The sequence below is a fragment of the Chlamydomonas reinhardtii genome, chromosome 14 (genome assembly GCF_000002595.2).
Source record: "Chlamydomonas reinhardtii strain CC-503 cw92 mt+ chromosome 14, whole genome shotgun sequence".
Taxonomy (NCBI): domain Eukaryota; kingdom Viridiplantae; phylum Chlorophyta; class Chlorophyceae; order Chlamydomonadales; family Chlamydomonadaceae; genus Chlamydomonas; species Chlamydomonas reinhardtii.
In genome coordinates this window covers 3118733-3143304 of record NC_057017.1, presented here as the reverse complement: position 1 = coordinate 3143304, position 24572 = coordinate 3118733, and the positions used below count along the sequence as shown (strand labels likewise).

General features: G+C 65.7%; 3 protein-coding genes across 3 annotated transcripts in view; all 3 read right to left on the bottom strand.

Annotated features, from left to right (window-relative positions):
* Positions 1-146: 146 nt before the first annotated feature.
* Positions 147-13909, bottom strand: CHLRE_14g628800v5 (uncharacterized protein). Its single transcript, XM_043070343.1, has 21 exons — positions 11084-13909; positions 10556-10747; positions 9940-10011; positions 9419-9481; positions 9204-9236; positions 8719-8840; positions 8354-8432; positions 8033-8069; positions 7660-7787; positions 7347-7442; positions 7016-7109; positions 6353-6527; positions 5928-6026; positions 5461-5683; positions 5007-5073; positions 4510-4619; positions 3600-3741; positions 3152-3219; positions 2550-2813; positions 2014-2253; positions 147-1592 (listed from the first exon to the last, which is right to left on the bottom strand). The coding sequence occupies exons 1-21, from the start codon at positions 13604-13606 to the stop codon at positions 1056-1058; spliced, it is 5364 nt and encodes a 1787-aa protein (XP_042917016.1). The 5' UTR covers positions 13607-13909; the 3' UTR covers positions 147-1055.
* Positions 13910-13957: 48 nt separating this feature from the next.
* CHLRE_14g628752v5 (uncharacterized protein) lies at positions 13958-19269 on the bottom strand. The gene is made up of 6 exons (XM_043070342.1): positions 17124-19269; positions 16494-16657; positions 16188-16280; positions 15657-15828; positions 14863-15029; positions 13958-14564 (listed from the first exon to the last, which is right to left on the bottom strand). The coding sequence occupies exons 1-6, from the start codon at positions 19128-19130 to the stop codon at positions 14060-14062; spliced, it is 3108 nt and encodes a 1035-aa protein (XP_042917015.1). The 5' UTR covers positions 19131-19269; the 3' UTR covers positions 13958-14059.
* A 2305-nt stretch (positions 19270-21574) lies between these two features.
* Positions 21575-24572, bottom strand: part of CHLRE_14g628702v5 (uncharacterized protein) — a 19475-nt gene continuing 16477 nt past the window's right edge. The window contains exons 29-31 of the mRNA XM_043070341.1: positions 23650-24415; positions 23050-23330; positions 21575-22733 (exon numbers count right to left, since the gene is read on the bottom strand). Coding sequence (XP_042917014.1) covers positions 22173-22733; positions 23050-23330; positions 23650-24415 — 1608 coding nt within the window. The 3' untranslated portion in view covers positions 21575-22172. The remainder of the gene's footprint in view (positions 22734-23049; positions 23331-23649; positions 24416-24572) is intronic.

The following is a 24572-nucleotide window of genomic DNA, read 5'->3' as shown; positions in this document are numbered from 1 at the left end:
AGAGGCAAGGCGCAGGGAAGGCGCACGGACGAGGCCGAGCCGCCGAGGCCTTTCACGATGCAGACACACGCACGTGCATCGCCGCCGCCTGCCGTCCTGCGTGGTTTCCTCCCCTGCTCCTTACTGGTGCCTCTCTATGCGCAGTCGGATCTTGAACGTTACATACTCGCAGTCGGCACTTGAACGTTACAGCAGTATAACAGAAGGCAGCAGCAGCCGTCCGCAATCACGTTGCACCGTCAAGTGCACGGTCTTCAGGAAAGCGGAGAGCTGCGCCAGCCACGTCGCTCTCACCAACGTCGCTTGCGGACATATAGGAATTACACACAGCTTCCATCAATCCACACCTATCGTGCCCATCAGCCCATGTGGTCCCCCAAGCAAGGCATCAACTATGGTACACAGCAAACACACAACATTAAACTCCAGAGCAATTGCCCCCACCTGCCACAGCCCCCTCGTGTCACGGCGCCTTGCCCCCTCTCGGCCTCTCCTGCACGGCCATTGCTAGCGAGCGGCGAGCCGCCATCGCTCCGAACCCACATCACCTACACCCACCCACACCCAATAAACACACACAACACTGCACACTGCGCACGAGCGGGACCGTACCGCGAGCATCCCTACCGCATTTCCTCTGCCTCTCTCTTTTGTGTCCTACAAAGTCATGGAGAGTTGGCGAGGCGGCGGTGCGGGGAGCAATGGAGACAGGGCGGCCCTGAGTGAAGAAGACTTCAGCGCGACGCCCGGGCTGCTTGTGTTGACACGCTACGCCGCCTTGTGCGTGTGTGCGTTCGTCCTTCCCAAACCGTTGGTACGTCCCGTGACTCTCGTCCCAACACGCACAAAGCCAACCCGGGCATAGCACCTCCAGGCACCGCAAGCGCACGCATGCAAGTGCGGTGTATCCCGTACGGTGTGCGTCACACATGCATCACATGCCCTTGCCTTCAGCTTTTTGAGCATGAGCATCAGGTGGCGCGTTCTAACTCCAAGCTAGCAAATTGCCGTTCCATTCCACGGTATTACTGCGATACTATTGCCATGCCTAACTCCTACACCTCGCTGCCGCGCTGCCGAACCGAGCCCCACCCGCCGCGCCGCGCTGGCACCGCCGCCGCTGAGCCGTCGCCGCCACTGCCGCCGCCGCCGCCGCCCGCCGCGCCGCCGCCACCACGCGCCGTACCGCCGAATCCAAACCCGCCGCGCGACGCCCACAGCCCCGCCAACAACCCGCCGCCGATCACAAACCCGATCAGCAAAAGCGGCAGCTTCCCCAACGGCCAAAACTGCAACACCGCCACAGGCGGCGCGCTGCCGTCCGGATGCACCACAAGCACCTGCGGCTTCCCAACTCCATCACCACCACCACCACTACCCGGCATCGCCGTCATGCTGGGGTTGGCGCCGCCAGTGGACGGCACGGTACCCTTGCCGGCACCGCCGCCGGCGCCGCCCTTGGATCCGCCAGCGTCGCCCTTGGATCCAGCAGCGCCGCCCTTGGATCCAGCGGATCGCGGCGGGTTGTCTGCTGCTGGATCCAGTCCGCTGTAGCTCTTGGGCTGCTCCTCACTGACCCTGCCCAGGAACACCTGTGGGTAACGGTGCGGTACGGCGCGGTACGGCGGGCATTGGCGGTTGGCGATTCGCGGTTGGGGGGTCGATGGGAGTTTGTGGGCGAGGGGGAGGGGGAGGGGCGATGGGCGCATGCATGGGTGCAGGGGGTGCAAGGGGCGGTGTGCGTCCACGTTCCCAACCCAGTGAAGAGAGAGAGAGACCAAAGGCCACCCACAAGCGACACCCCAGCACCCCATTACGCAAGCATTCCACGCCTCTCCATCCTCCACGCAGCCCTTCCCTCTTCACTCCCCGTAGTTCACTCCCCTTACTGGGAAATGTGAAAACAATTGCCCCCAACCCCCAGCTGCATCCTGTACCGCTTTTCCAGCCATCTTTGCACCCCCCCGACACCCACCCACACACACGCCCCCCCCCTCCACACACACACCACACCTGGCAGGGCTTATAACTCGAGGGCATCTTGTCACAGGCGGCGTTGGGGAAGCACACCGGCACGCCTCCGCCTCCAGATCCAGGTCCGGATCCAGCCCCTGGATTCGGATTCGGATCCGGATCCACCACGGGGTGACTCAGCACGTACGACACCTCGGTGAAGTTGTAGACCGAGGCGGGGCGGCGGGCGGGCGGCGTGAAGTTGTAGGTGGTGGTGACGTAGGCCTCCGACAGCCGCGTCTGCGGAGTGTGTGTGTGTGCGTGTGTGTGTGTGTGTGTGTGTGTGTGTGTGTGCGTGTGCGTGTGCGTGTGTGTGTGTGTGTGTGGGTGTGTGTGTGTGTGGGTGTGCATGGGTGTTTTGATGACATGGACAGTGCAGCAATTGTATGATGTAACGTCAGATCGTGCGTGTGCGAGTGTGTGCGTGCCTGTTAGCCAAGAACACACACGATCCCCCCCCCCCTTGTCCCCTGTCTCCCCGCACATGCACCTCCCACCCCACCCCACCCCACCCACACGCCCACGCTCTCGCTCACCGACTCCTCCAGCACCCCCTGCGCCGCCGCGCTGCCGGCCGGATCCAGAACCCGCGCCAGCAGCCTCAGCAGCATGTCGTAGCAGTTGGCGCTCATGTGGCTGCGATCCAGGCAGTTGGAATCCGAAAAAACCACCACGTAACCGCCGCCGCCGTTGCTGCCGTTGCCGCCGTTGCTGCCGTTGCTGCCGTTGTGCTGGACGGCCGCGAGGTAGCCGTGCGTTTCCTGCGGCGAGCCCTTGCGCGCGGCGTTGTGCAAGGTAGCCTGTGGGGCGGGGTGCGGAGGAGGCGGAGGCGGATGCGGAGGTGTGGGGGTGGGGCGAAGCGGAATAGAGGGAGGCTCAGGAGGTTGGGGAAGGTCAGGACTGGGGAGGTTGGCAAGGGGGCTGCGAGGCTGTAAGAAAGGACGCCGTGAGGAAGGGACCGCGGATCGTGCTGACAGCCCTGGGCCGTCCCCTACACAACCTACTCGCACCTACCCCAGTCCACACGCACACACCCCCCTTGTGCTGCTTTAACCCTACAAACACAGATACATTCCCCTTGTGTTGTTTTCACCCTACAAACACACATACACACACGCTCCCACCCCCGCACCCCCACCTTGTGCAGCCAGCCGCCCTGAGGCACTTTGGCCACGTCAGCCCCGTGTGCCAGGATCACGCGATTGCCTGGAGAGTAGGCAAATCATTCCAAGATAAACCAGGGGGGATTACATTTCACGATGAATTACGAAGACGAGAGTTACAGCGTCGTTACCGATGACCGAGCAGGGGGGGGAATAGCCGTTCGTGTGGAGAACGGAGGGATTGCGTATGAAGTGCCGGGGTGGGCGTAGGTGTGGTGTCAGGATCGCGGTTTGTGTTAGACCCGCGCGCCTCCTTTCCCGTTCTTCTCGCGCTGTCCGTTCTCTTTTACCGAATCGCATACCACACACACGCTCCTTATTGCCGGCTAACCCCCCTCCCCTCCGAGAGGGACTACCCCATCCCTACACACACGCCCTTCCCCCCCCCCGCCCCCCTCCGCCCGCCCCCCTCCGCCCCCTCACCCGCCACGGTGGCGCTGCCGTGCAGTACGGCGTCGCCGTACGCCAGTCCGTACGGCGCCAGCAGGTCGTTGAGGCCGGGCACGTGGGAGCCGCCCGTGGCGGGAGTCCACCAGCTGCGTGTGTTGTCGTCGAAGAAGCGCATCTGGGAGCGGGGGGGGGGGAGGGGGTGTTACATTCATGGGGAGGGGGTTGCATTCATAATTATTTAAGAAGTGAAGGCGTAGCCAGGAACAGTAGTAAAGCAGGCGCGTTGTAGATACCAGCCCAAACTACACCGAAGCCAATGCAAAAGAGGGAGAAAGAGAGCGTGGCCTATGCTAAAAGGGGGCGGGGTTGCAAGGATTGGTACAGAGAGGGGGGTTTGCAAGGATTGGTACAGAGAAGCGTAGCGAAGTAGACAGCAGGTGTGGTGTTGCGCGTACCGATGAGGGGGGTTGTAAATACCAGCCCATGGCCCGACACAGACATGTTACCGCAGAAGGGAGGGGGAAGGGGGGTTCCGTGCATACTAGGGTTAGAGGGTGGAGTGATTGCAAGACGGAGTGATACAAGTCCGAGTGCCGTGGCGCACAGGGCGCAGGAGAGCGTGACGTGCTAAATGACAGGAAACGAAACTATGCCCTTGTCTTGATACCCGTCCCATCCTGTCTCTCTCTCCCTCTCTCTCAAGCCGACCACCCGACCTGCCGCGCCCTCCAGCCCCCCTCCGCTGCACCCCACCGCTCATTTTCATTGGTTTTGGTTAAGTTTGGGCTGGTATTTACAACCCCCCCCCCGCCCCGTGTCGTTTGTTTCTGAACAGACAGGGATGCCGACGCCAACGCCCATCCCACCCCAGGCACCCACCCTCCCGCCCCAGGCACCCTCCCTCCCGCCCCAGGCACCCTCCCTCCCACCCCAAGGCACCCACCGCGTCCATGGAGGGCACGTTGTACCAGTCCGCGAACACCAGCAGGCTCAGCCCCGCGCCCGCCACCGCCGCCTCCAGCGCCGACACCTCCGCAGCGTACCACTCCTCCTCTGCATGCCGTGTGCGTGTGTGCGTGTGTGTGTGTGTGCGTGTGTGTGTGTGTATGTGTTGGGAAGCGGGGGCGGCGACAGAGGGAGGCGACAGGGACAGGCGGCAATATAGAGGCGGCAGAGGGAGGCCGCATGGGGGCGGCATGGGGGCGGCAGAGGGAGGCGACATGGGTTAAGGCATACACGGGTTTCGGGACACATGGGTTACGGGAGCGCTACGGGAGCCCGCCATTGAGGCCTAGGCGGAACCGAGCATGGGAGGCGGGGCCACATCACGGCAGGGGGGAGGGCCGAGAGAAGGGGGGGAGCAAGGCGTGGCGTGGAGCAGTTGCCGTGTGACCGCCCGCAGCTTCTGCCGTATCGCAGCGAAGCGGGTTCCTGCCGTACCTGGATCCACGATGAGGTACGCGCCGTACTGGGTGGGGTCGAAGCAGGTGGCGGGGGAGCCAAGGATCTGTGTGTGTGTGGGGGGGGGGGGAGGGCGGGGAGGGCGGGCGGGTGATGGTGGGCAGGGAAGGGGTTTGCAAGCATCACTAACTAGACGGTGGCGGTGGTGCGTCACGGCGGCGCGTGGAGCCCCCCGGGGCAAGTGTGGACTGGCAGTTGAAAGGCCACCTGCCCAAACACACCTCCCAATGCACACACGCATACACAAACACGCCTTCCCAGCCCCCTCCCCAACCCTCCTTTTTCCCCACCCGCCGCCCTCTCTACCCCCTGTGCTCCGCTCGTTTCAGTTGGTTTGGGTGTAGCCTGGGCTGGTGTTTACACACCCCGCCCCAACCCTCCTTTCTCCCCCCCGCCCCATCTCCCCCCCGCCCCATCTCCCCCCCAAACACACCTCGAGGTAGTAGCCCTTGTCCCGCAGTGTGTTGAACATGCCGTGGAAGTTGGTGTGCGGGTGGTCGCCGTGCCAGTCCAAAATATCCGACTTGACATCCAAATTATCTCTTGGCAGGTAGGCGGGCGGATATTTGAGGCTGTGGAACTGGTCCCACAGAAGCCGCCGGGCGCGCGGCGGCGGCGGAGCCACCTTGGCCCGCACCGGCAGCCGCACAACCGACCTGCGGTTGGTTATGAGGGTTGGGAGGTGGTTGGGAGGTGGCTGTGGTTGTGGCTGGGGTGGTGGTGATAGAGCGCAGGAGGGAGCACGCGGGAGAGTGGGGGTGGATGTGGCGTTGGCGGCGTTTGTGGCGGTGGAAAGCGGCACAACCGACACCGACACGACACGACACGACACGACACGTGCTGTTGATTATAACCCACCAAGCAGACCCCCCGCACCGCTCCCCCCAGCCACACACGCACCTGCGCGGCGTGTCCTCCCCTGGCGCTGGCGGCGACACAACCACGCACTCCACCGCGCCCGCCGCCGGGCCCTCGAAGTCCTTCCCGCTGGCCTTCACCCTGTCAGATGTACGACACACGACAAGACACGAGGCAGGACACGAGGCAGGACCCATTCGTTTGGCTTGAGCACAAGGCGAGGCGAGTTGAGGCAATGCTGCAAGCACTAAACAAGGGTTGAGCAACATGCGTGAAAGGTGTGGCCGGCGGCCGGAGCCCGGTAGCCGCGGCTCGGCTTTCCGGTTTGCACCGGTCGCCTACACGGCCAGTCCTCCTTCTGTAACTTGCGGAGCAACCTTCTTCAACTTTGCGGAGCCGTCTTCTTATCCTTTGCGGTTATTATCTGCGATATTGTCTGCGATATTATTTACTAGCGACCTACGCACCGGATGTACAGCGCCAGGTATCCGGACCAGGGCCACAGCGTGTCGCTCCACTCGAAGTCGATGTGCAGGTGTCGCCCGCCCGCGTCCGCCGGCAGCCACACCGGCGGCCCCTCCAGACGCCCCACCACCCCCTGCCCGTTGAGCAGCGTGGCGTTGAAGATCACTGGCAGCGCGCCTGCGTTCGTTCGAGTGGGAGTAAATTTGGAATTTGGTGTTTTGCAATGATTAGAATGGTGTTCGTCTGTTATAAGGTGTTAAAAGCCATGCATTGGTAAAGTGGTCAAGAACCGCTATCAGTTCGTGGTGATCAGCAAGGTCACGGAGCCGCCCGACTTCAAGCCCCTACCCCACGCCCCTATCCGCTGGTTTGGGTTTTGGCATGAGCTACCGTCGCCCCGTCCCACGTATCCACGCACCCGCGTACAAGTGCAGGCGGCAGAAGGGCCACGAACCGGGGCCGCCAGGCACACGCATGCGCCCCGGCACGAACCCTGGCACGCCCTTTCCCCCCTACGCCCAACCACTCACCCCTGCAACATCTGATGTTCTTACTTGCTGTCCCCTGATTCCCATGCTTGTACGTGCTCCCAATGTTGTAACCTTGCCATCCCCACCGCCCCCGAAACCCCAAATCTCTCCCCCGGGCCGGGGCTCGGCACGCACCCGCGTACAGGTGTTGACGGCAGAAGGGCCACATGTACGGGCAGTCGGTGAGGTCCAGGCGGGACGGGATGACGGAGGCACGGGGGGTGTACGACTGCGGGTGTGTGTGTGGAGGGGGGAGAGCGGGCTTAATGGGTGCAGGGTGGGAAATGTAGGGTTGGCCGTGCGGGAAAGACGGAGTCGCGGTTGGTTGGGATCGGGGTTGAGGGAGGCGGGGGCAAAGGGCGGCAAGGGGAACAGCACGCAAGCACGCACGCACGCACGCTCAACCCGGCGTACACACGCACACGCTCCAACCCCCCTACACACACACGCTGCCATCGCACACCACCTGCAGGATGGCCATGGAGTTGGGCAGGTTGATGCGGCCGCTGCCCTGCTCGTAGATGTTGAGGTTGGGCAGCCGCACAGCGCCCTCCACCAGCGCCTGCGTGGGCGAGGGCGTGTGTATATGCAGGGTTGTGGGGAACCAGTGTACCTGCTTCATGCTCCCCGGGTTCACCCACCGCCTCCCCACGGCCACACACACACACACATACACACACACACACACTCTGGGCGGGCTTTCGTTTCGTTTTTTAACACACACTCACACACACATGGCCTCCCGCACACCCCCCTCCACACCCACACCACACCCACACCTGCTTCATGCTGCCGGGGTTCAGCAGCGCCCAGCGGCCGTCCTCGCCTGCCCCGGGCTTGTCGGGCAGCACGGTGGAAGCCAGCAGCGACACGGCGCCCGCAACCACAGGGGAGGCCACGCTGGTGCCTGGAGGGGGTTGCAAAGGTTGACACAGAGAAGTGGAGCGAAGCAGGCGTAGGAGTGCGCGTTCCGACCCGGGGGTGGGGGCGTGGGGGCGTGAGAGAGCGAGAGTTTGTGTGTGTGTGTGTGTGTGTGTGTGTGTGTGTGTGTGTGTGTGTGTGTGTGTGTGTGTGTGTGTGCATAGGAAAGGCCTCATCTTGTGCGCGGGCCAACATGCGTCTGGTCTGGTCTGGGCACCCGGGGCCACTCACCAGACAGCGAGCGGCAGCCGCCTGTGATCTTGGAGCCCTGCGTGGGTGGGTGGATGGGTGGACGGGCGGGTGGGGGGGGGTGTCATTCGGTCGTACGTGATCCTAACCAAACAAACACACACAGGGGGGGGGGGATTCTGCAGACCGGGGGCACCAGACATACACACGCCCCCTCTCCCCTCCCTGGCGCCGCACCTGCACGTCCTTGGCGTGAGCCACGTGTAGGGGCCGCCAGGCACGCGTGCGCCCCGGCACGAACCCCAGCACACCCCACCCCCGCCCCGCACACACACGCCCCCTCCGCCTCGCCGGTCGCCGCACCTGCACATCCTTGGCGTATGCCATGACGTCGGGCTTGACTCGGCCGTAGCCGCGCGGCAGCTCCCACGTGCTCATGCCCCTGAGGTGGTTGGGTGGTTGGGTGGTTGGGCGGGTGGTTGGTTGGTTGGGTGGGGTTGTAGATACCAGCCCAAACTAAACCAAACCAAGCGAAACTAGCGGAGCCCAGGATGGGAGGTGGGGTGGGGGATGGGCAGCCGTTCATGTGGAGAACGGGGTGGTTATCTCAGAAATGTGAAGTGCGGGCGTCCAGTTGGTGCAGGGGTGGGTGAGCGGTGGTGGACAGAGGCGGCACCGGCAGTAGCATGTTTTAGATAATCACGAATGCAACCCACACAAACACCCACCTGCTGCTGAAGCTGGCAATGTTGTCCCAGTTGTCGATGCCGCCCACGCCGATGACGTCGTTCTGGTCGGCGGGATTGTTGAGTGTGCCGTACAACGGCCCGTCGTTGCCGATGGCCGACACCTGCGTAGTGGCGGGGAGGGGGTGGGGGGAGGTGGCCAGGTGGGGGGGGGGGGGAAGGGTGGGGGGTTACATTCATGAATATTTAAGACGTGAAGGCGTAGCCAGGAACAGGGGGTGGGTATTGAGGGGAGAGGGTGTGTGTGTGTGGTGGGGGTGTTGCAGGTGTGTGTGTGTGTGGGGGGGGGGGCAGAGAGGGGCTTACATGCATGATGAGTGGAAGATGTGGGAGGCCAATAGGCAAATGTTTTGGGCAGCAGCAAACGGCAGGGGGGTGGCAGTTTCTAATTTCAACCACAAAAACACTATCGATACACAACGCAGGAGCAATCCACGGATCACCACTTTCTCGCACACGGCTCTCACCAGGAGGACGCCGTTGGAGGTGATCTCCAAAACCTGTGCGAAGGGTGCGGAGGGTGCGAATGGTGTGAGTGAGTACGCCAGGGACCGAAATCAACCAGATCATACAACGTCGTTGCCCCCACCCGCACAGCACCCCAGCCCCTAGTTTGGCTTGGTTTGGTTTTAGCACGGGCTGGTATGTACGACCCCCCCCCACGCACACACACAACCCCCACCTTGTCCACAAAGGGCTGGTCCAGGTAGTCGGGTCCGCCAATGGACAAGTTGATCACATTGACCTGTGTGGGAGGTGGGCGGCGGGGGAGTGCGCGAGTGTGTGTGTGAGCGCGACAGCGAAATACAGTGGACAGCAAGAATATTTATAATTCGTTTTATAGTTTGTATTTCGCACTTCCCCAATATGGCGACGCTGCCATGGCGTCGCCCAGCCCAACCCCAAAGGCCCCGCCTCCACCCCCCAACCTTCACGCACCCGCCCACACCTGTCCCCGCCAAAACAAACCATACCTTCCACCATCCCTCCCTTGACAACACACAACCCCAAACACTGCCATACCCTAACGCCCTTCTCCCAACCCCCCAAATCCCCAAAACCCCCGCGCGACCCCCCCCCAACACACACACACACACACACACACACACACACACACACACACACACACACACACACACACACACACACACACACACACACACACACACACACACACACACACACACACACACACACACACACCTTGACCACGATGGCGTAGTTGAAGGCGTCCAGGAACCAGCTGGTGTACGACACCTGGTCGTCCGTGAACACCTGCGTGTGCATTGCCGTACACCAGTACAGCAGCATCTTGCCGTACGCACAGTGCAGCGCAGTTGCCGTACACGTGCAGACGTGGTGTCAAACATATGTGCGTGTTCGTATGCGCCCCCGCCCTCCCACCGCCCCCTCCGCCTCCTCCCAAACATCCCCCCACCACTCTGAACGTGAGCATCGCATCCCCCACGTCCGCCCCTCCGCCCTGCCCCTCCCCCTTCCCCACCCCCCCCCCATAGCCCTCCCACACACACCCTCCCGCTCCCCTCCCCCTTCCCCCGCCCCTCCCTCCCTCCCCTCCCCCCCACCTTGAACGTGAGCATCTCCACGTCCGCCCCTCCCCCCTGCCCCCCTGCCCCTCCCCACACAAACACACACACACCGTTCCCAGCCCCACCCCCTGCCCCCTGCCCGCCCCTCCCTCCCTCCCCCGCCCCCGTGAGCATCTATCTCCACGTCCGCCCCTCCGCCCCCTCCCCAGCCCTCCCACACACACAAACACACACCCTCCCGCTCCCCTCCCCCCTCCCCCCTCCCACACCTTGAACGTGAGCATCTCCACGTCGGGCGCAAAGCCCGGGCAGGCGCCGTCCTGGCCGCCCACCACCCCCGCCACGAAGGTGCCGTGCCCCAGCCCGTCACTGAGCGACTGCTGGTGCGTCCAGTTGGTGCGCTCGCGGATGTGGCGGATGTGCGGGTGGTCGGGTCGGATGCCGGTGTCGAATATGCCCACCTGCAGGTGCAGGGCGGTTGGTTGGTTGATGGGTTGGTTGGTCAATTGGTTGGTTGGTTACGCGGGGGGGTGCAAGGACGTTTTGGGGGCGGGGCCATTCATGGGGAGAACGGAGTGGTTAGATGGATGGAGTGGTCAAAGTACAAGCATGAAGCGCCCGCGTTCAGTTCGAGAGGTGGTCCAGGGTGGACGGGTGGGAACGCTGCCCGCATCCCTGTTGCCGCCTGCGCCTCTATCCCTGCATCCCGCTCTGCCCCCCTCACACTCCCACTGCCCACTCCCACTGCCCACGACCTCCCCCACACATCCCCCCCTCCTCCCCTCCCCTCCTCTCACCCGCACGCCGCGCCCCGTGTAGCCCAGCTTCCACAGCTTGTCCGCCTCGAGCATCACAGGCACCGTGCCGCCGCCCGCAAGGTTCAGCCGCCGCCGCTGCCCCCGGGCAGCAGTGCCGGCGAAGCCGTCAGCGGCGGCGGCGCCGTCGCTGGCCCTGGATCCGGTGCGGTGCAGCCCATCTAGATCCAAATCGATCCGCGCCTGCGCCTCCTCCTGCTGCTCACGTGACAGCTGCTGCTCCTGCTGCTGCTCCAGGCCCTCTGACTGCAGATCCGCATGATCGGCATCTTGCGTGTTGCTGGCGGCGGCGGCGGCGCCGCCGCCGCCGCCACCGCCGAGCCGGCCCAGTGCGCGCTGCAGCAGCGGCGCGGGATCTTCAGACCCCAGCTCCTCAAACAGCCGCCCCTCATCCGCCCCTACCGCAGCCGCCGCCTCTACGCTGCCGCCGCTGCTGCCACTGACGTCAACACCGCGCGTGTGCAGCCGCTGCTGTTGCTGGCCGTGGCCCCCGCCTTGGCCGCGGCTGTAGCTCTGGCCCTGGCTCTGGGCGTGCGCGCGCCGCCGCCGCCGCGCCTCCGGTGAGAGCGCCGCCGCTGATAGGTCCGGCTCCGCCTCCGCATGCCCACCGCCCCGCACCCTGCCGCCGCCCGCCGACGCCATGCGGCGCCGGGAACCCGTCAGCCCCCCCTCCCCCTCCGCCGCCTCCTCCGCCGCCGCCTCCGCCGCCACGTGGCCATCGTGATCCGGTATGGATCCAGGCACGTGGCGCCAGGCCTGGTGCGAATCCAGTTCCAGCTCGGATTCTGGATCCAGCTCGCCGGCTAGGCCCTCCTCCGAGAAGCGCGTCACCATGCGGCCCGGCCGACGCGACACGGAGAACACGGCCTCATCTAGATCCAGATCCAGGTCCAGTTCCAGATTTGGATCCGGATGCACGCCTGGCGCAACAAACTCGGCTTCCCGGTCGCGGCCCAGCAGCCGCCGCCGCCGGCCGCCCCTGCTGCCGCTGCTGCTGTCGCTGCTACTGCTGCTACTGCCGCCGCCGGTGCTGCTACTGCCGCCGCCGGCTTTCCCCTTCCGCCCGCCACCGCCACCCGCACCACCACGTGCGCCGCGCAGCACGTGCTCCTCCGGCAGCCACTTGAGTGCGCCGCTGTAGCGCTTGTCCGGGTGCACGTCCCGGATGCCCAGCCGCAGCCGGCCCGAGCTACTGCCGCTACTGCCACCGCCGCTACTGCCGCCGCCGGCGCCGGCACTGGCGCGGGCCGCCGGCGCGGACGCATGGGAGGCGTACGAGAAAGACGCGTGGGCGCTAGCGGCGCCGCCGCCGCCGTCAGCCGCCGCCGCCGCCGCCGCCGCCAGGGCGTTCAGGCGCTGCAGCAGCTCGGCCTCGCCGCCGGGCGCCGCCGCCGCCACCAGCGCAAAGTCGGTTGGATAGGCGGCGGCGGCGTTGTCACGGGGCACCCACGTCCAGATGCCGCCACCGCCGCCGCTTCCGGCTCCGCCTCCGCCTCCGCCGGCGCCGGCTACGCCGCCGGCTCCAACGCTGCGGGTGCTGGCGCTGCCGCTTGCTTCGCCGTCCGCGGCGGCGGCGGCGCCACCGCCGGCGCTGGCGGGTGAGGAGGAGGACGCCGACGGCGGTGGCGGCGGCGCCGCCACCGCCTCCGGCCCCAGCGCCTCCGCCAGCGCGGCCCTCAGGCTGGCGGCGGGGGCGTAGTGGTCGAACCGCACGATGTAGCGCTCAGGCTCCGGCAGGGGCTCCGCGTCCGCCTCCGTCTGTGTCTGTGTCTGTGTCTCTGGCTCCGATTGTGGCCCTGGATCCCGAGACTGGGTCCCCGACAACCTCTGGGGCTGGGGCTGGGGCTGGGGCGTGGGTTCCGAGTCTGGGCTTGGTGCGGAGCCGCTGTCGGCCGCTGCTGCCACGTAGTCCCTGGTCCGCGCCTGCCCGGCGGTTTCCGGGCCTGGCACCGCGCTGCCGGTCACGCCAGCGCCGCCGCCGTCGCTAGCGGCCTCGCAGCTGCCGCTGGCGGCTGCGCCGCCGCCGCTGCCCGTGCTAGATCTATGGTTGGGGCCGCTGCCGGCAACCCCGCCGCCGGCGCTGCGCGCCCCCGCAACCGTGCTGCTGCCGCCCGCCTGCTGCCCCGCTGCTAGCTGCTCGCTGGCCCTCCGCGCTTGCGAGACGCTGCTATATTCCACCAAGCGCGATGACGCGGCGTCACCGGCGCTGTTGCGTTGGTGGCAGGAACCTCGGCCGAACGCGCGCGAGTAAAAGTGTGCGTAGGCGGGCACACCGCATAAGCACTGCTCCTGCTCGAACTCCTGCTCACGTATCCGGAGCTGCTCTGGCCAAGGTAGGTCCGATTCCAGAGGCTTGCATGTCTGCGCTGTCGCGGAAGCGCTGGCGCCCGCGAACAATACGCAGAGGAGCATCAACGGGGCGATCCGCAAGGCTGGAGCTGGCGCATCTCGTTGCGCCAGTCTTCGCTCGGCAGGCACCACATATCGACCGCTGGCGCCCAGCATTTACGCCGCCCAGATGAGACAGTTGCTTGAGCCTTACGTCCGCATTTCAGCCGCTCCAACCTGCTCCGGTCCCGTTCAGAATGAGTTTGGTGTGTTTGCACCTGTAACCTAGGACGTATTTCGCTCTCAAACTTGCTGGAGCGAGAGTTTTGATGGAAAGTGGCCTCAGCCTAAGCAAGGCCCAGTCGTGCAAAGTAGTTTCGGCGCATAACTTTGCGAGCCGTTTACTGAAACTATCTGCCGAAGCGACGAGCTGTATCGACGAGAAAATGACGGATACAAACCGAGTTGCTCAGTGTTTCCAAAGCCTAACAACGAGTGCCTAGCATTTGCACTAACAGCTTGGGGCCAGTAGCTCTAACACGAATTTTGGCAACTCCAGCTGCCTGCCATTGGAATTTCCAACCTGAGTGTCCACCCCTCCCCTACTGGCCCGACACGCCTAGCACGCACTCACACGTGAGGCCGCCACTGCCACCACCACCGCCCGAGCGCTCGCCAATCCCCGCCTCCGCCTCCCCCAACTCCACGCCTCCGCGCTCCTACACCAGCCTCCTCTTGACCCTCGCTGGCGCCGGGCCCGCGTCCGTTGCTGCAGACGGCGCCGCGCTCGCCGACCGCCCTGCCCGCCACGCCGCCCACGGCACCCCCCTCCAAATCCAAATCCAAATCTTCCAAGCCGACACGGCACCCTGCAGCTTCCTCCTCCTGTTCCTCCTCCTCACGTTGCTGCTGTTGCTGTTGCTGCAGCGACAGCTGGGGTGGTGGCCGCTGCCAGTTGCCGGGTAGGTGGTCCGGGTGGTGATGCCTGTAGTGGCGGCGCGAGCCTGCGACCCCACGGCTACTGCCGCCGGCCCAGCAGCTGCTACTGCCGTCGTGCCAGCAGCCGCGGTAGCCGCTGCTACAGCCGTCCTCGCCGTCATGCAGCCGCGGCTCGCCTGCACGGCGCCCCAGCGGGCTGTCCGTGTGTTCGTGCGTTTGTGTGTATGTGTGCGTTCATGGGGGAGTGGGGAAAGGGGGAAAAGGGCGGGTGCGCGCACCGGGTTTGGCTCGACAGGAGAACGGCAGCTATGTTTAAGGAACCAATACGCGCAGGGCAGCTATGCGTGGGTGTCCACATGTGTGCACTAACATCATATGGATGCACCGCACCCTCGGGTAACGGAGGCGCGCGGTCCGACTGCCCGTCCCCACACTACCCTCCACACCACCACCCATCTCCACCAACCCCAAACCCCGCAAACACACCATCTCACCTGTGGAAGTTGAGGAGGTAGCAGCCCAGACCGCACAGCAGCCCCAGCCCCGCCCCGGCATTCACGTCTGCAGATGCGTGCCGGTAGTCCGCCACGCGACTGGCGCCCACGAAGGCGGCCGCACCCGCCGGCAGCACCACACACAGCAGCGCGCGGGCAAACAGCGCCTGGTTGGGCGGCGTGGGAGGTGGTGGGGTGTGGGGCGGGGTGGGTTTGGTGGGGTGCGTGTGGGGTGTGGTGGGTGGTGGGTGTGGGGTGCGGGTGTGGGGTGAGGGGGGTTGGGTTGGTGGGGTGGGAGGTTGGGGTTTGGAGGTTGGGCGTTGGCTGTGAGGTGATAAGGGGCGTTGGAGGATGGGAATGAGGCGAGGCAGGCTTTCCAACAACGGAAGTAGGCCGGGGTACCGCGTATGTTGTTACTGAGGACGGCGCGGGCGGTGGTCTCAATGTTGCCAATGTCGGCAGCGGCGGGCCGGCAGCAGCACGCGGAGGATGGGGGCCAGGACGCCGCCGACCTTGGCCGTCCTCAGCAGGATGGGGGCCAGGACGCCGCTGCCGCCGCCCTTGGCGACATTGAGACCACCGCCCGCGCCGTCCTTAGTAACATGCGCGATACAACGCCCTACTTTCGTTGTTCGGGTGCCTGCCTCGCCCCATCCCCAACGAGGCAGCCACCGGAACTTGCGGGGTTGGGCCGGGAGGCATGGCGCGTGGAACCGAGCGACAAAGTTTCCCCCCTCACACACAATGACCCACCAAAGCCCCACTGCCCTCCTCCTGTACCCCAACACGCGTACCGGCTTGCGTCCGCCGCCGCCGCCGCCGCCCTCCGCCACCAGCCGCCACTGCCCGACCAGGAATGCCGCCGTCAGTGCGGCGGCGGCGGCGCTGAGGCCGGCGTGTCCGGAGGGATAGGCGCGGCGGCCGTCACTGGGGGCAGCGGCGTCGCCTGAGGCCAGACCCGCGTACCTGTGTGGCGGGGGTGGTGAGGTGGCGGTGGCGGTGGTGGGGGTGGGGGTGGTGCGTGTGGGGTTGTGGGGGCGGGTTATCCGTATCGCAAGGAAAACAAGACCCAGACCCAGCCCACAGAGCAGGGTGATGCCGCGGTGACTGCCTCCGCCCTGTGCCAGGGCGCACGCGTGCATACACACACATACGGTACACACACATACACAGAGGCTTGCAATTCGCCAATTCTGCCACCTTCTGGCCACCCTTCCCGCCTTCTCCCCATCTTCCGTTCCCCCCCGCTCACCAGCCGGGCTTCGTCACTCCGTTCTTCACATGTACGGCTACCCCACCACCATCACCACCCTCCCGCCCCTCACCAGTCGGGCCGGTACACGCCCACGATGTTGATGCTCTGTTTGAACAGCAGGAACAGCGACAGCGCTTCGGCCAGCGACAACAGCCCGTGGTGCCTGGGATGGGGGGGAGTGCGTGAGTGCGTGAGTGCAACGGGCTATATTTGCGATAATTTGGGATTGTAGGGAAAACAGGGATTGTCGGGAACTGCGCTGTGAAGCGTGCAGATATCTCATACTCGGCTGCCACCCAGCCGTCAAAATGCCTGCACAACGCAACCACTCCCCCCCCCCCCACCGCTCCCCCCCCCCCAACCGCCCCCTACCCACAGTAGCGCCAGGCTCCACTCCCACGCCGCCGCCGCCGCGAACACCGCCGCCGGCGCCGCCACCACCAGCGCCGCCAGCGCCGCCGTGGGCACGGTGTCGTGGCGGTACGGGTACGACAGCGCCGGATCCCCAGGGGCGGCATGGCGGTTGATGACAGGGATGGCCTGTGTGTTTCACAGCACGAGGAAGGGTAAGGGCAAAGACTGCGCATGCGATGCAGCGATGCGGCGTGTCTCTGTGTGTGTTTATGTTTGTGTGCTTGTGGTGGGGAGGGAAGGAGTGCAAACCAGGCCTAAGAAATCCACAACCCCGACCCATGCCACAAAGACGGGGTGTGTGTAGATACCTGCCCAATCGAAACCAAACCCAGTGTAATAGAGCGAGAAGGAGAGCGTGGCCTATGCTTGACAACGGAATGGCAGGGGGGCAGTGCGGACACAACGAGCCGCGGATTGCGCGCATGTGGTGATGAGGGATGGTTAAGTGGTGATGAGTGGTGGGCTTGGCTGGGCACCACAACTGCTGCACATGTGTAAGTGCGTACAGTAACCGTACAGTGACCGTACACGCGTGCACACATGCAAACACACACGCAGACGCTTGAACAAGCACACACGTATAAGCACGTACCTTCAGCGGTACAGTCATAGCAATCGCAAACACGCCCGCCGCCAGCAGCCAATCCACGAGATAGGATGCGAGGAAGCTGTAGCAGCTGCTGCGGCTGCTGCTGCTACTGCCGCCGCCACCGCCGCCCCACATGTGGCTGCCGCCGGCTCTGCCGCCGCCCCCGCCACCACCGGCTGTAGCAGCCGCTGCAGCAGCGCTGCAGCCTGCATCACCGGGCCCCTGCGGCAGCTGTAGCTGCTGCTGCTGCTGCATCTGCTGCTGCTGCTGCCCGTGCTGGTGCTGGTGGTGGTGCTGTAAGTACTGCTGTGTCTGGGATGGCAGTAGCGGCACGCCTGAGTGCTGCTGCTGCTGCTGGTGCTGCTGCTGCTGCGGCTGCGGCTGTAGCTGGTGCTGCGGCGTCCCGGGTGTGCTGCTGCTGGCGGCGCTGCCAGCCCTCGGCGTGGCGAAGGCCGACGGCGGCAGCTGCCACGTGCTGCTGCCGCCACTGCTGCTGCTGCTGACAACACCGCCGCCGCCACCGCCCCCACCACCACCACCTTCGTGTATGCCAGCCGGTGCCCGCAGGTGCTGCTGCTGCTGTTGCTGCTGCTGCTGCTGCTGCTGCTGCTGCTGCTGCTGCTGCTGCTGCTTCTGTCCACCTCCCAAACCCGCCGCATCAGCAGCAGCAGAAGTGCCTGCGGCGCCGCTGGTGGCTGCGGCTGCAAATGGGGAGGCGAGCAAGGGCGAGCGGTACGGCGGCGGCGGCGCGGCGGCGGCGGCGGCGGCGGCGGAGTAGCCGCGCGCAGCAGTACGACTGGCCCAAGCATCAGCAGCAGCAGCACTTGGGGGCAGTGGCTGGGGTTGGTTGGGAGACGTTGAAGCCGGGTTGGAGGCTGAGGGAGAGGCAGCTGTAGCAGCTGTAGCAGCTGTAGCAGCAGCAGGCGGCAGGAGGCTGTCGCGGGAGTGCGGCGGGCTGTGCTCCTCCCTCGCCTCCGCCACTGCGCCGCCGGCGTCGGCTGGCGGCGGCGGCGGCGGCGACGGCGACGGCGGCGGCGGCGGTGTTGGGAGCGCCGCCGGCGCCGCCGCCGCGACGGGTGACGGCGGCGGTGGCGGCCGCGCCACCAGCCGCAGCGCTGCAAGAGGCGGCGGCGGTGCTGGCGCTACTGCCGCTGCAACACCTGCTGTTGTTCCTGCTGCAGCCGCCGCGAATGGGGACCGCTGCGCTGGTGTCGGCGTTCCGCTTGATGCTACTGTTGCTACAGCCGTCGGCGACGACTGCAGCGACGGGGAGGGTGAGCGGCTGGCGCCGCGGCGCTGCCGCTCCCGCTGCTGCTCCTCCATCATCGCCGCCGCCACCGCCGCCTGAAGGGCTGTAGCGCGCGGGCCCCGCTGTGGCGGCGCCGCCGCCGCTGCCTGCTGGCCAGGAGGCGGCGGCGCCGCCGCCGGGGCAGCGGCGGCGGGGGCTGTAGCAGCGTTGGGCAGTTGGGGCATGATGGTGGTGAGACGGGGGATGACCAGGCGTGGCGTGAGCCTGCGCAGCACCGCCGCTGCCGCCGCCATGGGGCCAAACCCAAAGCTCAAGCCACCGCCGCCGCCGCCGGCGCCACTGCCACTACCACTGCCGCTGCCACCGCCACTGCAACCCGTATGCTGCTGCTGTGGTGGAGCTGCTGCCGTCAAGTCCCGAGAGTGTGGGGGTGGCGAGGGTGGCAGCCGTGTGGATGAGGCGATGGCGTCAGCGGCGCCCCCAATAGTCCCCACTACCCCCACCGGGTGCAGCAGCGGCACTTGCAGCAGGGCACCGCGGCCCGCGGCCGGGCTGCCAACGCCGTCGATGTCGTCGTAACTACTGTCGGGCCGCCAGATGTTGACAGCATGCCTGCTGTTATCGGTGCTCCTTGCATGCCGGCTCTGTTGTTGCTGTTGCTGCTGTCGTTGTTGGTGCTGGCGCTCCTGGTCCTCCAGCGCAGACAGCAGGTCCACCGGCTGCAGCCCGTAGGCGCGCAACGCCCTCGGCGACGTCGTCATGAGCGAGCGCGGCCGAGCAAAGTGCTAGCGCTCGGGGCAGAGTAGCAGCGCAGCCGCGGACGAGGGTCAAGGTTCGAGGGCGGGGACCCGCGGGCCAGAAGGTGTCAGCGCCTCTGCCTCTGTTCTTATGTTAATACACTTGGGGATAATTAATTATGTATGGGTCCGGCGGTGCTAGCGATCGCTTTGCTTTGCTCCTCCCAGGTCGTTCATCATGCCTGCAACGCAACAAGGTGGGGCACATTGTATATAATAGATGCTTTTAACCAACCGTGAAGACTAAAGCTCGGAGTGCCAGTGCGTTTGGTTCCGCTTGCAGCTGTCCATTTCCTCCGAACTCCTCGATAACACACGATAAGGTCGAATCAGCTTCATAAACATGCCAAGTCAATAAAGGGAAGCTAGCAGGAATGAGCGCGCCAGGCGAGGCGGAGGCATCGACTGGCACGGTGCCGGAGGAGTCGCGTGAAAAGGACTGCGCCTGGTGCAAAATCATGCAGAACAAGGTCTGCAGGCCGCAGTATGATGTGAGTATGCGGGTGCAGGGCAATCGCGTTATGAGCGACTGAAATAGCAAGCTGCTTGCAAGACCAGGGTGTGCCTCGGTCACGGTCACGCCCCCATGCCCGGTCCGCAGGTCTTTGATGCCTGCATGGAGCGCGAGGGCGAGGGCGGCGACGCCAAATGCATGGAGCTAGTAAGTGGGCGAGTCCGTACACCTAGAATAAGAGGTTAGGGCGAGGGGCGAATGCTAACGGGGGTGGGATGTGGCCATGGGGGTGCCCCTAACCGTTCCTGACCTGATGGATGCCGTGTGCACACGGCTCTGGTACTCTGCCCCTTGAACCTCCGCTCTTTCCCCTCGCCCCTTGCCCCCTCCGCCCCCCTGCAACCCGCCCCCTCACGCCCCCCTGCAACCCACCCCCCCTGCACCCGCTCCCCAGTTTGAGTCGCTGCGGGCCTGCATGGCTCAGAAGCCGTCGCTGTTCACAATGCTGCGGGCGCAGCTGACCGGGCCGCCGCCGCCGCCGCCGCCGCCAGCAGACACGCGGCAGTAGTGTTAGCAGCGCTGGGTTCAGTTACGAGGCAGGGCGGCATGCGGGCTCGTTGCGCTAGTGGCGGCAGCGGCGGCGGGGCTGTAGCAGGGGGGCAGCAGCCCGTGCCTCCACCACCGGGACGGCACCTCCAGCTCCTCCACCGGGGCAAGTGTGCGGCGGCGCAGGGAGCACCATGGGGTGCCGGATACAGTTGCACCCGCCCTCACGCTGGGGCGCCGGCGGCAGTAGCACCGCGGTGACCGCGTGGCTGCTCGCTCACGACCAGGGCAGCTGGCGGCTGGCGGGTGCGTGGCTGAATGGCTGGCGTTCTGCGTTTTCATGTGCAGGCACGTGCCGTTTGAGGGAGGGAGTGGCGGCTTAAGGCTGTAGGTGGAGGCGTGAATGGCTGTGGCTGGTGGTTGTGATTGTGCGCGCTGCTCAAGAGTGGTGGTGGGGGGCTGCAGTACGAATGCGGTTTTACAAGGAGGGATAGCCCGACAAAGGACCAAGAATGCTGCACCGCCCCCATGCCATGCTTTCTGCTGGCGGCTTGATGGACTGGGACATTACCGATAATATCCAGGGGCATCATTCGACAGGGATATTATCGAATGATGCTTTACGGAAACGAATGCGCACAATGCAAGGAGAATCAGGAGAGTTGGTGGGAGCTAGCAGGCAGCACAGGAGGAAACCAGTCAGGACGCATGTGAGCAAGTGCCCCCTGGCGGGACGGGACTCGGTGGGGGGGGGGGGGGAGGTGCAATGATCTTTGGAAAAGCGGGGGGAGGTAGCCGTTCATGCATCACGGAGTGATTAAATCACTGGTGGCGTTTTGAGCAATCCTATCAAGGAACTTGAGACAATCAAGACGGCGGAAAGGCGGAATGCAGGGTCGTCGGAATGCGATGTGGGGGCTCGTGGCTGTCCTGCACAAGGGCGTGTGCTCATGCGTGAGGAAATGATGGACTGGCTGGGGAAGGGGTAGGATTGGGATTTGGCAAGGCGCTGCCGCGCTGGTCGGCTGGTGGCGGCGGTGGCAGAGGCGTGCAGACTGCAGACTTGGGAAGGCGCTGGTTGGCTTGTGGTGGCGGTGGTGGCGGTGGCGGCGGTGGCGGAGGCGTGCAGACTGCAGACATCTAGACAGCGTAGTAATGTTTTGGGGGTTTTGGGGGCGTGCCCCTAAGGAAAATGTTCTGGGCGTAGAATCGTAGATGGCGCGGGAGGGGTTATCTACGCTGTGTAGACGCCGGAGGCCTCAAGCCATCTACAAGATACCGGCACTGCGTCCATGAAGCAGGAAACGCTGTAAAAGGCTTGATGACAAGCTGGGGCTATCCTTAGGGTACCGTATGTGGGGATTGCGCGCCGTCAGGCCTTTCCCCCTACAGTACAGCACGGGTCAGCGCACGTGTCCGGTTACACCGTGTCAACATTTCTCAAGCACACACACCGCGCGTCGCAGCCTCTCAGCCGCCCAAACACACAGCGTCAGCTTTCAGGCGGTGCCGCATGTATGCGTGTGCATTTGCATGCCTTCCGTCCAGTCGCAACTCAGCAGTCTCAATATACCGTGCCGTACAACATGCGCCGTACAAATGCACCACGGCGGCTGGGGTTTCCCCCGCCCACCCCCTCCTCCCCACGGCATGTGCCGCCGGCGTCATCGCCCGCGTATCGCAACTCCTACAGCCGCCAGCACATCCTTCCCCAACCACATCCTTCCCCAACCACCAACCACCACTGGCGCCACGCCACACCATCCCCCTCCGGCGGCTCGCACTGCTGACATGACTTCGGAGCCGCTCTGGACTGCTACTTCCTCCTGCCGCTGCACCGCCCAAGCTCGCCGCACAACCTTTGGTGATGTACGGTAGCGCATATGCGGCTGCAGCTTCGCGACTGTTTCCTTACGGGATTAGTCCAGAGTTCACCGCCTCCCTCCCCCTCCCCTCTCCCTCTCCCAATCTCTCCCTCCCCCTCTCCTCCCAACCTCTCCCTCACATCACACAAAGTAGCTGGCCGTGCCCGTGGCGTGCGTGAAGCTGTCCCAGTCATCCGGGCTCATCACCCCGCGCAGCTCGTCCAACGCCTCCGCCTCGTGCGTGCGCCGGAACTCGCCCAGCGCCCGCCCCGCCTCGGACCGCACGCCGCCGTCGCGCTCGCCGCCGCCCGCCGCCCGCACCAGCGCCATCAGCACCGGCGGCAGCCACGCCGGCACGTCGTACGGATGACTCATCAGCAGCGCACTCAGGCCCGACACAGCCCCGTGCTTGGACAGCAGAGGCGTGGCGCCGGAGGGCAGGGCCGGAGGCGGCGGAGGCGGCGGAGCCGCCGCAGCCGCCGCGGAAGCGGCGGCGGAGCCGCCGGTGGCGGCGGCTGCGCCGCCGCGCTTGGTGCCCCGCGCGGCGGTGGTGCCGAAGAGCTCTGCTGCGCGTGCCAGCAGCGCGGTGCGGAGCAGCTGCACGGCGGCGGGGTGTGTGCCGCGCAGCAGGCCGGACAGGGTGGCGGCGGCCAGTCCGCGCACCTCGGCTTTGGCGTCGGGCAGCCGGGCAGTCACCACATCCTGCGCACAGGGCACAGGGGGCAGGGCAGGAGGCAGGGCAGGAGGCAGGGGGGCAGGGCACAGGAGGGCAGGGCGGAGAAGGCAGGGCATTAGGGAAGGAATTGATATGGGGTGGGGGGAGCAGGATGACAGGAAGTAGGGAAGCGGGGCTGGGAGTGCCAGGGGTGGCGGACTGGTGACGTGACTACCGACAAAGCAGTCAAGTAACGTGAACAGACAGCACATTCTCGGTACTGTCAGTACGCGGCAGAGTGCACATGCTCGCAGGGGTACGGGACACACACACATAGAGCCTCCGCCCCCCCGCAGCCCCCACCTGCAGCCGCGCCAGCTGCTGCGGCGACATGAGCGTCGAGTGCCTGAACCACAGCATCTGGCAGTACGACAACGCGGCGGCGCGGCTGCTCCACGGCACCTCCACCTCCGCCGCCGCCTCCGCCGCCGCCAGCGCCGCCGCCACCGCGCCGCTGCCGCCGCCGTGCGCCACCAGCGCGCCGCCGGGCGTGTCGCCGGCGGCGGCGTGCGTGTTCAGGCCCAGGGCGCGTGCCACGTAGAAGGCCATTCGGAACTCCCGCACGAACTTCTGCAGCTCTGGGCCTGTGAGAGCGTGTGTGTGTGCGTGTGTGTGTGTGTGTGTGTGAGAGCGTGTGTGTGAGTGTGAGTGTGTGTGTGCGCGTGCGCGCCTGTGTCTGTGTGTTATTTCTTGTCAGCAAAACGCCGCTTGCGAAGGCGGCGTCAGGTGCTGCTCTGAACGATCCCCTCAGGTACTGCAACCCCGCACACGGGCGTCGGTTGCCAACTCCCTCCTCGTGCCTTCCGCCTGCCCCGTCCCTCCTCCCCGCCCCTCCCCTCCCCTCCTCTCCTCTCCTCTCCCCTCCCCTCCCCTCCCCTCCCCACCCCCACGCCGCCCCCTCACCCGCCACGTCCTGCAGCCGCATCAGCCCGGGCAGCATGCCCACCACCAGCTCCCGCAGACCCGGCGCCCGGTGCCGCTGAGCCGCCAGCAGCAACACCTCCGCGCCCACACCCAGAGCCGCCACCCAGCCGCCCATCTGGGCCGGCGACGGCGCAGCCGCCAAGGCTGTAGCAGCTGTAGCAGCAGCGGCTGTAGCAGCGGCTGTAGCAGCAGCGCCCGCGTCCACGTCCATGGAAGCAGCTGCGGCGGCGGGGCCGGCGGCGGTGGGGGTGGCGGTTGCGGCAGTTGCGGCAGTTGCGGGCGAGCGGGCTCCGGAGGTGTTGAGCGACGCCACGTCATCCACCGGCCGCTCCACAACCACCATGTCGTCAGCGGACGCGCCGCCGGCACTGCCGCCGCCGGCGGGCGCCGCCACCGCCGGCCGCGGCGGCGTTGCCGGCGCCGCGCCAGCGGCCCCGCCAGCGGGTGTCGTTGTTGCTGTAGCTGCTGTGGTGGTTGAGGCGGGTGTGGTGGTTGAGGCGGGTGTGGTGGTTGAGGCGGGTGTGATTGCGCCGCGAGCGTCCTGCACGGACACGGCTGCGGCGTTGAAGCGGTTGGCCAGGGCCAGTGCAAGCCGCGCCGCGCGCGCCTGCAGCGGCAGCAGGCTGGTGTGCAGCGGCGGCGGCGCGCCGGGCCCGGCATCTGCCGCTGCTGCTGCTGCTGCCGCTGCTGCTGCGGAGGTGCGGTGGGAGACCAGCACCGCGCCCTCGTCCTCCGTGTCAGCCACCTGCAGCGGCGTGTGTGTGTGTGTGTGTGTGTGTGTGTGTGTGTGTGTGTGTGTGTGTTGTGTGTGTGTGTGTGTGTGTGTGTGTGTGTGTGTGTGTGTGTGTGTGTGTGTGTGTGTGTGTGTGTGTGTGTGTGTGTGTGTGTGTGTGTGTGTGTGT

Coding starts and splice junctions, on each gene's coding strand:
- CHLRE_14g628800v5 (XM_043070343.1), bottom strand. CDS start 13,606: ATGCTGGGCGCCAGCGGTCGATATGTGGTGCCTGCCGAGCGAAGACTG. Junction 10,748..11,083: donor ACACGGGGCGCGGCGTGCGG/GTGAGAGGAGGG, acceptor CTGCACCTGCAG/GTGGGCATATTCGACACCGG. Junction 9,237..9,418: donor ACCAGCCCTTTGTGGACAAG/GTGGGGGTTGTG, acceptor CCCTTCGCACAG/GTTTTGGAGATCACCTCCAA.
- CHLRE_14g628752v5 (XM_043070342.1), bottom strand. CDS start 19,130: ATGACGACGTCGCCGAGGGCGTTGCGCGCCTACGGGCTGCAGCCGGTG. Junction 16,281..16,493: donor GAGTGGAGCCTGGCGCTACT/GTGGGTAGGGGG, acceptor CCCCCATCCCAG/GCACCACGGGCTGTTGTCGC. Junction 14,565..14,862: donor TACCTCCTCAACTTCCACAG/GTGAGATGGTGT, acceptor ACACACGGACAG/CCCGCTGGGGCGCCGTGCAG.